This window comes from Poecilia reticulata, chromosome 21 (genome assembly GCF_904066995.2).
Source record: "Poecilia reticulata chromosome 21, P_reticulata-male-v2, whole genome shotgun sequence".
In the NCBI taxonomy this organism is placed as follows: domain Eukaryota; kingdom Metazoa; phylum Chordata; class Actinopteri; order Cyprinodontiformes; family Poeciliidae; genus Poecilia; species Poecilia reticulata.
In genome coordinates, this window is record NC_088850.1 from 17207076 (window position 1) to 17220537 (window position 13462).

A 13462-nucleotide genomic window follows, 5' to 3' on the forward strand; every position below is an offset into this window, starting at 1 on the left:
TTCGTAGCCTATGGGGTTGGGGCATTACAGCAATTCCATTTTTTTTTTTTTCCACTGCTCGAGAGGTCTGATTCACTTGAAAGATTCAATGCACTTCGGTTTCCTCTCAGAATAGATTTGAATAGATGAATTCTAATATCCATTGAGGAGAAAATGCCCCCCCCCTGTATCGCAAACGCCTCCCGTGGCACGCTGCCAAGAAGCAGCTACTGTGACTACCAGTCGGCAGAAATATTTAACTCATGAATGACAATGAAAGGAGTCTCGGGCTATGACTTGATTGGATAACCTCTTGAGTGGTAACACGGGAAAGGAAGGCTTTAGCTGCACCACCAGATTTGATTGACTGACCTGCGAGGTATAAAGTTGAATGTTCTTGCTCGCGGCACTTTAATTTTGCTTCTCAATGCATGACTGATCCGCTCATTTGTGGAGAAGAATAAAGGATGCACCTGTTGCAATTAGGCCGACTGAGCGTCTTGCTCTCTGACTCGCGTCTCCGTGCACGTACCTGTGAGGTATGTGTTGTGTGAGGAGTTGATGAAATAGTGAGAGAGTGGAAAGGTCATGTCTTCACTCTGGTCCAGCTTCTCTGGGGGAATGATGCTGTTCTCTTCCCCGTTCAGATACCGGGCAAAGCCTTCCATCGAGATCTGACCTGCATGAGAACAATACATTGGAAGTAGTCAGGGTGATATATTTCAATCATTTTCTCTCTTTCGTCTAAATAACGTCAGAGATCCCGGAGTATAAACTGTATACGTAAAATTTTAGAAAGTGATTTAGATTATAATATATTTGATGAATTTGGAAAAGAATTTACACTCTTTGAATTTTTATAAATTTGTCCCATAACCACCACAAACGTCACATGACCTAATTCAGGTCAAGTGGACTAAATCTATAGTGAGACATGAAAATGGTTGTACGACGCACTGACACGCAAAGGGAGATTGTAAATCTCATCACTCTGACAACCAAATTTAATTAGCTTTTTAATTCTCAATTGTCATAAAATATATTGCAATAAAAGCATTTAAAAAAGAAGAAAATCAAGTAGTATGAGTGATTTTGCAAGGCAATGCATCTATTCTTAGACAAGTTACTCAAAACGCCCAACTCATGCATTTTACGTCAACTTCTTTGGACTTTGAGCGGGTGTTATTCTGAATTAGGAGAACGATCGCCCGCTCAAATGTGTGAAATGGCCTCTTTTTCTAGCCGTAGATCAGAGCACAAAGGTATCTTTCTGTATTTCAGGCTCCACTGACTTAAACAAACATTGTTACAGGTTGTAGGTAACACAAAGATCTGTCACAGAGAAGCTCCCCCCTGACTCTGTTCTTTCTTTGCTTTGAGTCACTGTCGACGACACGATTCTTCATTGAGCTGAAGGAAGCACATAAAAGCGAATCTGAGATTAAGTGAAAACCAGCTGTTGTCATCCACTGGAAAGACTGTGATCTGCAGCTACATGACCACAAACTCCACACACAGAACCTGTACTGATTCAATGCCGAATTCAAAGCGACCGCTGTGGCGAACATGCCTACTCCACCTACACACTCGCTCTCCCATAACGTTATTCCAAATATGCTAAGTAAAGTGCGAGTTGGATGGGTGCAGCAGGTCCCTCCGGCCACTTTATGCTAATTAATGCGGTACCACCCTCTGCAGAGTTGCTGAGCTAATTAACGCTGGCTGCTGTGCGTGACATCTGAGTTCGGTTGCACTGGGTGTATCACTCCTCTGTCGACTGCCGGGATGTCTCTGTGCATGACTAAGGTCTGACCTGCGTCACACCGACAGTCCCAGTCAAAGGGTTTCCTCAGCTCTCAGGACATTTGTGGACCACAGGGTGGAAAAATATGTTAACTTAGCTGGGATCACGTCTGTAGTAGAGTGAGACTCTACTGGGGTTACAGCAAAGGTGAGACTTAAAGGTGAAACTACACCCGGGTGGACAGGGATACTGCTATTAGACTGAAATAATGACTTGAAACACTCATCTTTCAACATCTGAAAATGTGACAACGGGCCAGTGATGCTCTGTGAATGGATAATACTTTAAGAGTCTCTTCATATTATATTCAGCATTCTGATCGTAGCATTAAAGTCAGCATAAACTGAAGAAGTACAAAATAATGAGAGAACTGAAAAGCTGAATGAAGGATGCAAAATTCAAATGCATATTCATTAGTTTTAGATCATCTGCAATGAGCGTACACATCTTTATACAATCTCTTGCAAACATAAGTCATCCCAGGATAATGGCAGTACAAATAAAGCGGTGAAAAGTGGAGGGTGCGTCCTTTGACTAGGGAAAACACCAGACAGCACAGTGATAAATCTGGAAAAATGTTTAAACGGGGTTAAGTTATAAAACAATATACAAGCTTCGAATATGAGAACTGTTCGGTCCGTTCCCTGAAAATGGGAAGCAGCTGCAAATTTCCACATCTCAGGTGGGGAAGAGCAGTTTTTGGTCAAAATGAGATCAAAACTGAACTTTTTACCTAAATAGGAAATGTTAATGTGTACCAACATATTAAGTTGTGCTTTTTGTCAGCAGTGACAGTGAAACTGGTCAGAGTTGATGGGAAGATGGATGGAGGTAAATATGGATGGAGACTAGAATGACTTCATCTTCTGTAAACCAGATCACTTGGGTATGATTGTTTTGTTTTTTTCTGTATTGCTTAAGTAATTCGATATTTTGTGTTTTATACGTTATCAACATCTTTTGTCCAACAGTTTAAACTCATTTCCTGGTCTGTTCCTTCACTTAAAGCTAAATTCTGCTCCAGTAGTCGTTGAACCGTACTGGATATTAGCATATCCAGGGGCTGAACACATATGTATGCTGGACTTTTTGTTTGTTAAATGAAATATAGAAAGTCATGCATAATTTCCTTTCCACTTCTTAATAACGCACTACTTTATGTTGCCGTTTTAAATAAAACCCATGTAAAATGTATTGCAATTTATAGTTAAAACATGCAAAATTTGAAAGAGTCAACAGGTTGTGAACACTTTTACAAGGCACTATATTAGCTTTAAATCCTAATATAGGATTTAAAGCTATATTAGGATTAAATTAACTTTAACAAATTAATTTAATTTGTTAAAGTTATGACACACGCACATATATATATATATATATATATATATATATATATATATATATATATATATTCATTCAGTGATATATATATATATCACTGAATGAACAGTTTTAAAAATGGAAATGACCTTAAGAGCGATAAAACCATGTGGACGAGTCCATGAAAGTGAATGTGAAGGTAACATGTGGAGTTCTGGACGCGTCTGCAGAGCAGATGGCAGCACTTCCTCCGGCTAGATAAATACTTCACAAGAGGAAATCTGTCACGAGGAAGGGGAAGGGCACGCTTCCAGAGAGTCCAGGACAGGATGAGCACACAAGAGCGGATCGCCGCGATCAGAGTCACTAGCTGGGCAATGAAGCTACAAATTCAAGTATAGTTTAAAAAAAAAAAAAAAAAAAGGATTTCCTGTAGTTTCAGCCATGCTCAATTATGTTGGAATAAATGTAAAGTAGGTACTTTACTCTGGAGAGATTATTAAAATCACACCCAATTCTCTGCCTCAGACAATTAGGGCCAATTTATATTCAGCGAAATCCGAAAGAGAACATGCACATCAGATTAACATAATGTTGGGACGGTGGAGAGATTTGTAGCTAAACAGCCTCTTCTGGACAGATTAGCATTTTTTACATCCTGAAACAGAAACACCATTTTTCAATGGAAAAAAATTAAATAATTTGTTCTTTAAATATGATCAAAAATGAATAAAGCCGTGTAAATAGGAGAGGACACGGTAGAATTACTACTTTGAGAAATGAATTAAGGATAAAATGAAGAGGCAGTACGGAGTAAGATGACCAATTCAACATGATGTTTTGAGAGTCTTAATAGGAAAATCGACTGTAAAAACCTCCATCACAAATAAATTATATGCAGTATTATTCTGTGAATGTAAAAATAAATAAATAAATAAATAAATAAATAAATAAATAAATAAATAAATAAATAAATAAAATGTAGGAATGATTTGCTCGACAATAAACAGAACATGGTGTAAAATAAGTCCCTCGTTTTGGCACAGTTATGCAGCATACTTTCCAGCAGAGATAAAATTTGAATTGGCATGCATCCGAGCTTGTTGCCTGATATCTGGGGTGGGATGTTCTCCAGTTCTGGCAGCGACTGGTCCACTGACACCTCAGAGGACATGAAAGCACAGCATGTCCATGAATGTTGGCTCCTCGAGACACATCCGGTCCTACATGAATCATTCTGCAGTTCCTGATGTTTTCATTTTACCCCTTAAGCTCGTCTTTTTCAGTAATTTTGAAATAAGACATTTTTTTTCTGAATGTATTTATTCATGATGTATGTGTGCTTAGTAGAGTTTCGTCAAGCATCCCACTAGTTTCCTGCCTCCAGTACTAAAGTTGTCTTATCAGCACCTAAAATGTAGTAAGACATAACGACATTTGAAAGCAGCGTTTTGACATCGGAACCATAAAAAAAGTCCAAACAATGAGGGTTAAGTCATTTCTTTTTTTGTTGTTCATTCAATAATGAGAATTTTCTAAAATTCCCAGTGACTCCTAGAGTGTAAAGTTAACACGTTTAATTGTCAGCTAGTACTGATGTGTGTAAAAATGGGAAAAATAAATGTGCTGAAATTGAGAAGACAATGTCCTGAACATAAAATCTGCGTAATAGTAAACTGTTGTTTAGTAAAATTTGTGCAATAAAACAGGTGATATACAGCAGCTTTAGAAGAGTTTTCAATTCTGTGGGGGATATTTACTGAAGTATTTGAAATTGCATGTGTGCATTGACGCCGTCTTCCCACAGTTAAACGATGTGAAGGTCCACATGCTCACACTGAAAATGTTCGGTGCAGGAGTCTGTCACGCTTTTTTGTGGGACCAGGGTGAGATTTAACCATACACAGGTGTACCCATTTTATTTTATTCTCGAATAATCACAAGCAAGTACCCTACATTTGTGGAGATGGTATCTAATTGTTATATATTTTGATTAAGATTAAGCTTCAATCAGTGTTTGTTTGTTTGTTTATCTCTGAATGAATCGGTTAAAGAAATGCATCACATTTATTGTCTCATACATATCATGGCCTGGAGTTCTACCTTCATGACTAAAATAGCCATAGAAGGAAATTTGTTTTTTGAAAAATATGAATCCAGTGCATCGATAAGGCAAACAGTGGAGGCAAAACAACTTCAAGAAATGGAGGACATGGCAACGTGTGTTGAATTCCTGTTAGTATAACCCTAACGAGTTATGTATATCTTTTCAGAAAGACGTTAAAAATATATTTTGCACTCACGAAGAAGGCAAAGCACTGAGCTGAGTGATGGGTGTGTAGACCCCCCCCACCCTCCCACCCCAGGCTTTAAGCCATGTAAACAAAGAGATGGATTCGAGGTTTATTAAAGATTTGTTTCACACTCGTGTATGCAACACCAGGAAATTTCCTTCACCGTGATTACTTTGGGCACCTAATGAGCTGGTGAAATATTCTGGTGATAAGGATTTCCTTGGGTGTATCCCTGTGATTATGAGGTACTGTATGTATAGAGAACATTTTGGTGTTGAACACAGTGGACAACATGAAAAGATAAGAAGAGATTTAAATCAGCAAATGCACTTTTTAAAGCAATTTAGTAATTATCTAAATAACTGACTTTTAAAAGTAGGAAATGTGTGACCTTTCTGTGCAAGCGACATGTTGGGTTCATATTTGTCCACCAGCAGCTGAACTTGCTCTGGTTTGAGCGGAGGGTAGAGGATCTCGTTCAGACGAGGGTCTCGCTGCTTGCTGTTAATGAACTCTGTCATCTGCTCCACTGTGAGGTATGGCCGACTCTTTGCTCCACTGTGGACATGAAATCATCAAAAGATTTTACAAAAAGTTGTGCTTGGGCAAAATGCAACAAAAAAAGAATAAAAAAAAAATAGAGATGTGAGCAAAGGACAAAAGGGAACATCATGAAGGGCAGGAGCAGTTATAGCAAAGTTATAGCATTTATCTTGATTAAATTGTTATTCATATCTAAGAGTGTGAAAGTACATTGTGTTCCCCGTCTCCTTCTGTCTTCTTCTGTCTCCTGTCCCCTCACTCTTAAGGGTAATAAAAACCTAGATTAAGTGACACTGTTTACTGGCTCATCTAATGCTCTGACTAACTCGAGGTCAATTCACAGCCCGCAGCTTGGGACACTCCAAGCTGCGGGCTTGGAGTGTCCGCAGCTTGGACACTCCAAGCTGCGGACACTGCGGCTTTGGACTGGTTGTACGCATTTCATTTAGTAAAATAATGAAACACATGTATTATTAATGTATGAATATTGGTAAAAAGAAATTTCTGAGATATTCATTTACTAAAATGAAGTGAGTAGGAAGGCAGGAATACAATATTAGAAGATCATTTATGCAGATATAAGCCATTTAAAGTCTGATAAATAATTGGCAGAAAATGTATTATTTAAGCTAACTTTTTTGGGGGGTGTAAAGAAATAGCAACATATCCTTAATATAACAGGATTTATAGAGTAACTGAGAAAAAACAAGATCTCAAAAACATGGATAACAAATTAAACATTCGGTACTGATTGATAAAGTTTTTTTCCTCAACTGTGAATTAGAAACAATAAAGTTCTTACACTTCAGAGAAGATGTTGTCCAGCTCTGGTCGAGTGCAGATGTTACTCAGGAACATGCTGTAAACCTCTGGAGTGAAATCCTCCTGGGGGACGGAGTCATTCTGCAGACGACAGCAGCAGCAGCAGGGTCACATGAATGACATGCACATTTTATGTATCAGGCAGGAGGTGGGCTACTTTAAAAAACCTGCAAAACAATTAGCATTAAATTCAGACCCACTAACTTTAAAATAAATACTGCTTTGCTTTTAAATGTGCTGTTTTGGAAACGATAGAAAATAAAGATGCATTCCAAATTGTCCTTAGAGGGTAAGCTACACATGTAATGTTTATTGTTGTTTGTTTTGTAAACAAGATGTAAAAGTTGTATTTTTGATTTTTCTTTTTAACAATTAAGCAAAGCACACAGGTTTTTCCTAATAGCATAAGTCTGGGGTTGAGATCGCCAGGGAAGAATGTCGTTGAAGGTTAGTTTTCATAGAAAGGCCAGCAGATGTTTATTTAAAATACTCTGGATTTTATAAGAATTCACGATGCCGTAAAAACCAGAAAACAGGTTTTCTGAGCCTTAGGAAACGAAACATGCATCACAGATTACTAAGAACAGCCATGAGTTGCTTTTCACATTTTCTTTCTACTCCTGATCCACCTGAAGTGTTTGTGGCCTCTGTTTTAATCTGTTTTCTTATCTGACTAAAGCACACAAACTCAGTAAAAGTGCCAGTAGAGTCCAGCCAGTTCACATGTTTACATTGGTGATAGTAGTAGAGGTTTTAGTTTTGCCCGTTATCACTGTCGAAAAACCAATTGGCATTAGATAGCGTCTAGTGGTAGTAATGGCGAGCATGTTTGAACATTCGGTGAATTATTTACACAGCCAATCAGCAGCAAGGAAAATGAATGACGCTCCTGGATTGGCTGCTTTGTAAACATAATTTGAATTTGCGCTTCACCGGAAAAAAATGGGTAAATCCCTGAATACTAAACAGTGAATAGTCAGGGGTCCATTGAAGTACTAATAGTAACAGGCAACAGGGAAATAGATGAGTTATTAAAAGACACTAATATCTGCTTCAAACTGAAACTCCTCAAAGAGAGGTGAGGTGGAGAAAATTCAAGAATTCCAGGTCGTGGAACTGGAGCAACTCCTGTTCCAAGTTGGGAAACCAGTGGGTTTTAATACATTTATGTACAAATGTGTTAGAAAAGTATACTGAAATTTATATATACAATTCAGCCATGTTGGATTTTTAGGCCAGGGTTGGTAAGAGAACAAACAAATCTTAAATTGTCTTTCTTGGAATTTCAAGCTGTAGGAACCTTTCGGTCAATTCTTCTCAGTCAAGCAATGTCAATGAAAAAAAAGTTTCTTTAATACTCTGTTTGTTTTGTGATGTAAACAAAAGTCTTGTTCCAATTCTGTATTAAAATGTCTGAACATGGACGTACATGGACGTAATGTCTGTTTTGTTTTTGTTTTTGCTTGAAGTCCATCGAGTAATGAAGAAAAACTTTCAAACAGAATAAATCCTGCGTGTGCCGATCATTAAATACCTCAGCAAATTAATGAGTACATTCTATATGAGTCATGCTGTGTGGACGTGCCAGATACTTACTGTACCGTTTCAATAAAATTCTTGTGTCCAACTCCCTGATGTGTCTGCGGGAAACGCCGATCTCTTACTCATCCATTCAGTTTTCTTTAGAGGATCATCTCCACGTGGTCGCGGCTTTGAGAATTCAAAACATCAACAGAACCGCTTCCAGTTTGCACCCACAGAGCGGGCACCTCACCGAGCTATCGCAGCCGAGCAGGTACGATAAAGACAGAGTGTGCTCGGCTCTGTCTGCTGGCAGGCGTGCCAACAGGAACCGGAGCAGAACCGGAGGGTATTAGAAAAGAGTGGGAGAGGAGGGAAGATGCACAGGGAGAGGGGGTGGAGGTCAAGCCTTGCTAAAACTCACTGAGTCATTCAGGAGACCTTGATGTGAACCATGTTGTGAACGCACCTCTGCCTGTCGGGGGTGTGTGTGTTTGAGGGATTAACAGCGATACCATTTAGCTGTAATTACTTGCACTGTGGAATAACAGCAAATCCCAGCAGACCTGCACTAAGCAAAACACCCCCCACCCCCTCCCCGTCTTGATGCTGTTCATTGTGCTAATTATGTATATCTTTTGGTGTGTGGGTGCGTGTCTGAGTGTGCGTGCTTTTATTTTCAGTTTACATTCAGAAGCCAATTATTACAGCCTTATTGCCTGCTCTCCTGTGTCCATATGTTTCGGCATGTGTTCAGAACTTCATTAAACAGCATTTTGCCACTTTCTGGGACAAAAACTGCTCGCTGCTGCACCGTCGGAGGGCAGTGCTGGTGCTGTGGGACGGCTTCCATGAGAGGGCAGCTTTTGTCGTGCAAAGTCTGAAAACGGGTGGAAAGAAAGCAGCTTTTGTCGTCTTTATTGCTCCCGCTGGGTCCGTTTGTTGCATCACAACAATCGGTTTAAGAAAGTATGACTCCAAACAAATGAGCGATGCAACAATCGGTTACCTTTTCGGGAGAAAACGGGCTAAATAGTGACAGACTGATAAATGAGGGGGAGAAGATTAAAGAGCGTGTGGCTAAAAACAAGCAGGAGGGGAGATAAAGAAGAAGCAACACACGTGGACGTAGATTCGTGTGACAGAGGAAATGCGTGGACCCAGTCATAAAAAAAAGGAAACTCATGTATTTTGCCGTCTTACTCTGCCAGAAGGGAGGTTGCAGTTTTCCAGTGCTGTCTCCACTCGCTTCCTGTCTGCTGAGAACATCCTGAAGATACTGCAGGCGGACAGAAACAGCCTCTTATGAGTAAAAACAGAAAGTGTCACTGATCAGAGAGGCTTCCTCTCTGATCAGCTGCATGTCAAATCACAACACTTTCAACCAATGCTCATTCAGGATATTCTTCGAGAGACTCCCATTGTCCTGTGGGGAGCTTCCACTGCAAGAATAAGTCACAGTAAAAAACCTAGAGTAGAAAAAATATAAATAAAAATAAGCAAAGAGAAATAAAAAATTCCAATGAGCGTCTGCAAACTGGAGGGGAAAAAGTGGGGCACAAATAACACTTGAATAAAAAATGCAGAAGAAGACATAGAAGAATATGAGAGGAAGGAGAGTAAGAAAAGCTGTGAGCTTTCCTGAGTGTAGCCTTGCAGTAAAGTTGTTATTTTTGTTACTGATTCAGTTTTTGAAGCATAAGAGAAATTTCACCAAGCTGCTCTTCAAAAGGTATTTGGTAGATCTTTAGCACATATACCAGATTGAAGACTGTTGCCATTTCAATTCAAGATTTCACAATAAATATATTACTGTCAAAAACAACTCTCTATTTTATTTCTGAGCAAATGTGAACAAAGACTTAAAATGTTTATTACTGATGATATAATAGCACAGTGACCAACTTGTAACACCAACAATGACAAATTAACTAATAAGTAACTACACTGAATGAGTCTTTAATACAAAAGGAGAATAAATCAATTATTGTTTCAATATTAAGTCTTTTGAATTACACACATCTCAGCTTAATAAACATGCAGAAATAATTCTACGATAAGCTGACATAAACATGAATAAAGATTCAGAATATTTTAGCTTTTCTCCTCCTTTATAATTGTTGCTGCTGTCAAAACATTCTAGTGATAAACCAATAAATAAAAATGCAATACAGTGCAATCAGCTTGAATGGCTCTGATAGATAAAGTGGTAAATATTCCAATTTTACCAGTAAATTAAATTGATCAAAATTAAGAAATTCCACTAATGTATTTTCATTTTTAAAGGGGCTGCAGCGTCTTTCTGTTCTCTTTTATTAAGATTTTCAAATCCAGCATTATATTACTCCAATGTCATATTATTGAGGAACCAGTTAGCCATTTAGGCAAGTCAGCTCTTTAGAAATGTTCCTGATCAAATGACCTCCTGCTGGTAGAGTTTATATCTTGGAGGGATATAGCCACATTTTCTGTAGCGGTCTAGGGGCAAATGATAGATATTTGAAATAAATGATTAGAAAATTGATAGAAATTACAAATACCCACTACAGACTTTATATTGCCTTGTTGCTGAAAATGTGCTATATAAATAAAATTACCTTTACTTTTACTGACATATTTTTATTTTTCCACAACACAACGAGTGTACAAGCATCACACACAAATAGAGATAATAAAAAAAAAATGCAATTTCCTAATTCATTTATCTCTCTAACAGCACATATCAGCCATCTGTGACTGAATTAGTTTTTATCAACGCTGTTGAGTTCTCACCTTCAGTTTCTTTTACACAGATAATAAATATGATTTACCGCAGTGAAGTCTGCTCCATTACAGGTGGCACATGAGTGTTTAGACATGTTTTCATATGCCCATAGTGTGTTTTATTTATTGTTTGACGTATGCCTGTGCAGATCTATGAGGACACGCTGTATGCTCAGTGGGAGAGCACTGTCAAGCTGACATTACTCAAGCAGACATGCCTCCCCAGCCAGGAGGTTAATTCCCTAAACGGTGAGGAGTGTGTCGCTGGCTCTGTGTTTTGACACCCGCCGCTTTTCCATGGTGGCTCTGAGGGAGGTTATCACAGAAGTTCACCATTGCTGCCTGAGAGCTCGACTTGAGTAATGGCAATGGAGGGAGTTCGTTTTTCAACGAGCTGATGACAAAGTCACAGACGAATGAAACTAACCGGACAGACACAAAAAAGATTATTTTTCTGCACCCAAAATTGTGGTTGTGTGAAACATGCAATCTAGAAGATAATATGAGTTGCGTTAAAATATCAAGAAATATCGCAATGGAAAAGTATAGGGATAATATAGTCCAATATATGCAGACATCCACAGTGGATCCGCTGTGGATGTCGAAGTGCACTAATGCCCAGAGTAAAGTGTAGAGGCAGAGCAAGCTACAGTGTGCACTGATCAAAAGAGCTGAAAGGTGCCAGGGGAGAGGAGGATGAGTCAGAAAGACTTACTTCTTGACAGGAATTCGTCCCTCTGGGTTGAGCTGCAGCTTCAGTCGAGTGTATCTGCAACGGACAGAGAACACGTTTCAAAACCAGTTGCAAAAGCAGTTTCTCTGTGCGAAATTTCTGCACTGGTGTGTTGTCTTTCACTGTGTGCTTGTTTTGTCACCAAATGTTTGACAGCATGTTTTTAGTTTGATATGCAGTGGAGCTTTCCATCAGACACAGTTAGATTTGGGTCTAATCTGATCAAAGAATCTTCTTCATTGTATCATTTGGTAAATTCCTTCATATTGTAGCAGTCAGACTTGCATTGAATCTGAGGAGACCTCTGACTGAAGACTGTTGCTGGATGACAGTATCATGGCTGTCATGACATGTTAACAGGGCATCAGAGACAATATTCCACAGTAACACATCCTGGGTTTTTGGTAAGCACTACTAATCCACCTCTTTAAATCTTAGTCCGGCTGCGTGGTTCGAAAGCCAGACAGGGAGATGTTGGAGTCGAGGTTATGATCCTTGTCCATCATGATTGACAGAAGTGACAATTTGATCTTCCTCCTTCTCTTTCTGCTCTTGTCTGCATCCTTTTCAGCTCCTCTGGGATTTGGGGTCAGAGTTCAGGTATTATTTGAACTTTTGAGATGCTAATCAGCTACTCCCAGTTGTAAACACAATACCCTGATGCCATGGTTACACATCATCATGAGCACAAAGAGAAAAAAAAATCCCTACACCTGGACAGCATCCAAAACCATAATTTTTTAAACATGCAATGCTTCAAGAACAAAATAGCAAAAGTCTACAAAAAGAAAAAAAAATACGCTCAAATGTAACAGAGCTAATTTAACATGTTGTAACCATAAGCGGTGCAATTCAAACAAACAAAATAAAAACCACGTCAAAACACATACTCTACAAACACTGTTTGTGTGCACATACAAGCTCTTCTATCAGCACAGCCCCCAGTGAGTGTACTTTGCATGCCATGAATGTCTGCCTATGTTTACACTGCAGGTTTGAAACGCGGTTAATTCCTGGAAGTCTCAAGAGTTGGCAGTGCAGAGCAGTGCAGCGGCAGCAGCCACGCGGGGCAGAGTAACCTGGGCTATAAATAGCTCAGCTGCAACAGGAGCTATCATTACAGCTCGGGCTTTAAGTGGCTGCTGGCTAATAATTAATATCCATTATAGTGTCCACTTCTTAGGGCAGACTGGCTGCCTGAGGGAAAGTCACAGATGACTTTAATGGTTAATAAGGGACAGACTTGTTTTGTCATGCATTTTTTTCTAAAAAAAAAAAAAAAAAAACGGGAACAAAAACGTCAACTGAGAATAAACTTTATCCAAACAGCTAGAAATGGCTGGCATAGGAGGAGAAACAACAGAGACAACTAAATAAAACAGGAGGAAAATATTTATATGTAAAGTTCAAGTTTCCATGTGACTGTCCAGTTTTCATTGGATGTGATCCTATAGTCAAACATGTTACTCCTTTGTTTTATTTGTATTACATGTCCACCCACTAGGGGCACTGTTATGCCAGGAGCATATGTAATGGGTTTGTGTTCTTCTTCGTTGCTCTCTGCATGTCTGTGCGGAGGATGCACATGGCGGAATAAAGCTGAGTAAAGAAACTAGTTGTTTCTATGATTTAACATTGGTAGCAGAGGATGGTTAGTAACTACAGAGTTCCGCCAACGTTTGA

General features: G+C 39.1%; 1 protein-coding gene across 1 annotated transcript in view; it reads right to left on the reverse strand.

Annotated features, from left to right (window-relative positions):
- Nucleotides 1-13462, reverse strand: part of plcb1l (phospholipase C beta 1-like) — a 128541-nt gene that overhangs the window by 48024 nt on the left and 67055 nt on the right. The window contains exons 6-10 of the mRNA XM_008398321.3: nucleotides 11762-11815; nucleotides 9487-9562; nucleotides 6743-6843; nucleotides 5789-5955; nucleotides 512-658 (exon numbers count right to left, since the gene is read on the reverse strand). Coding sequence (XP_008396543.1) covers nucleotides 512-658; nucleotides 5789-5955; nucleotides 6743-6843; nucleotides 9487-9562; nucleotides 11762-11815 — 545 coding nt within the window. The remainder of the gene's footprint in view (nucleotides 1-511; nucleotides 659-5788; nucleotides 5956-6742; nucleotides 6844-9486; nucleotides 9563-11761; nucleotides 11816-13462) is intronic.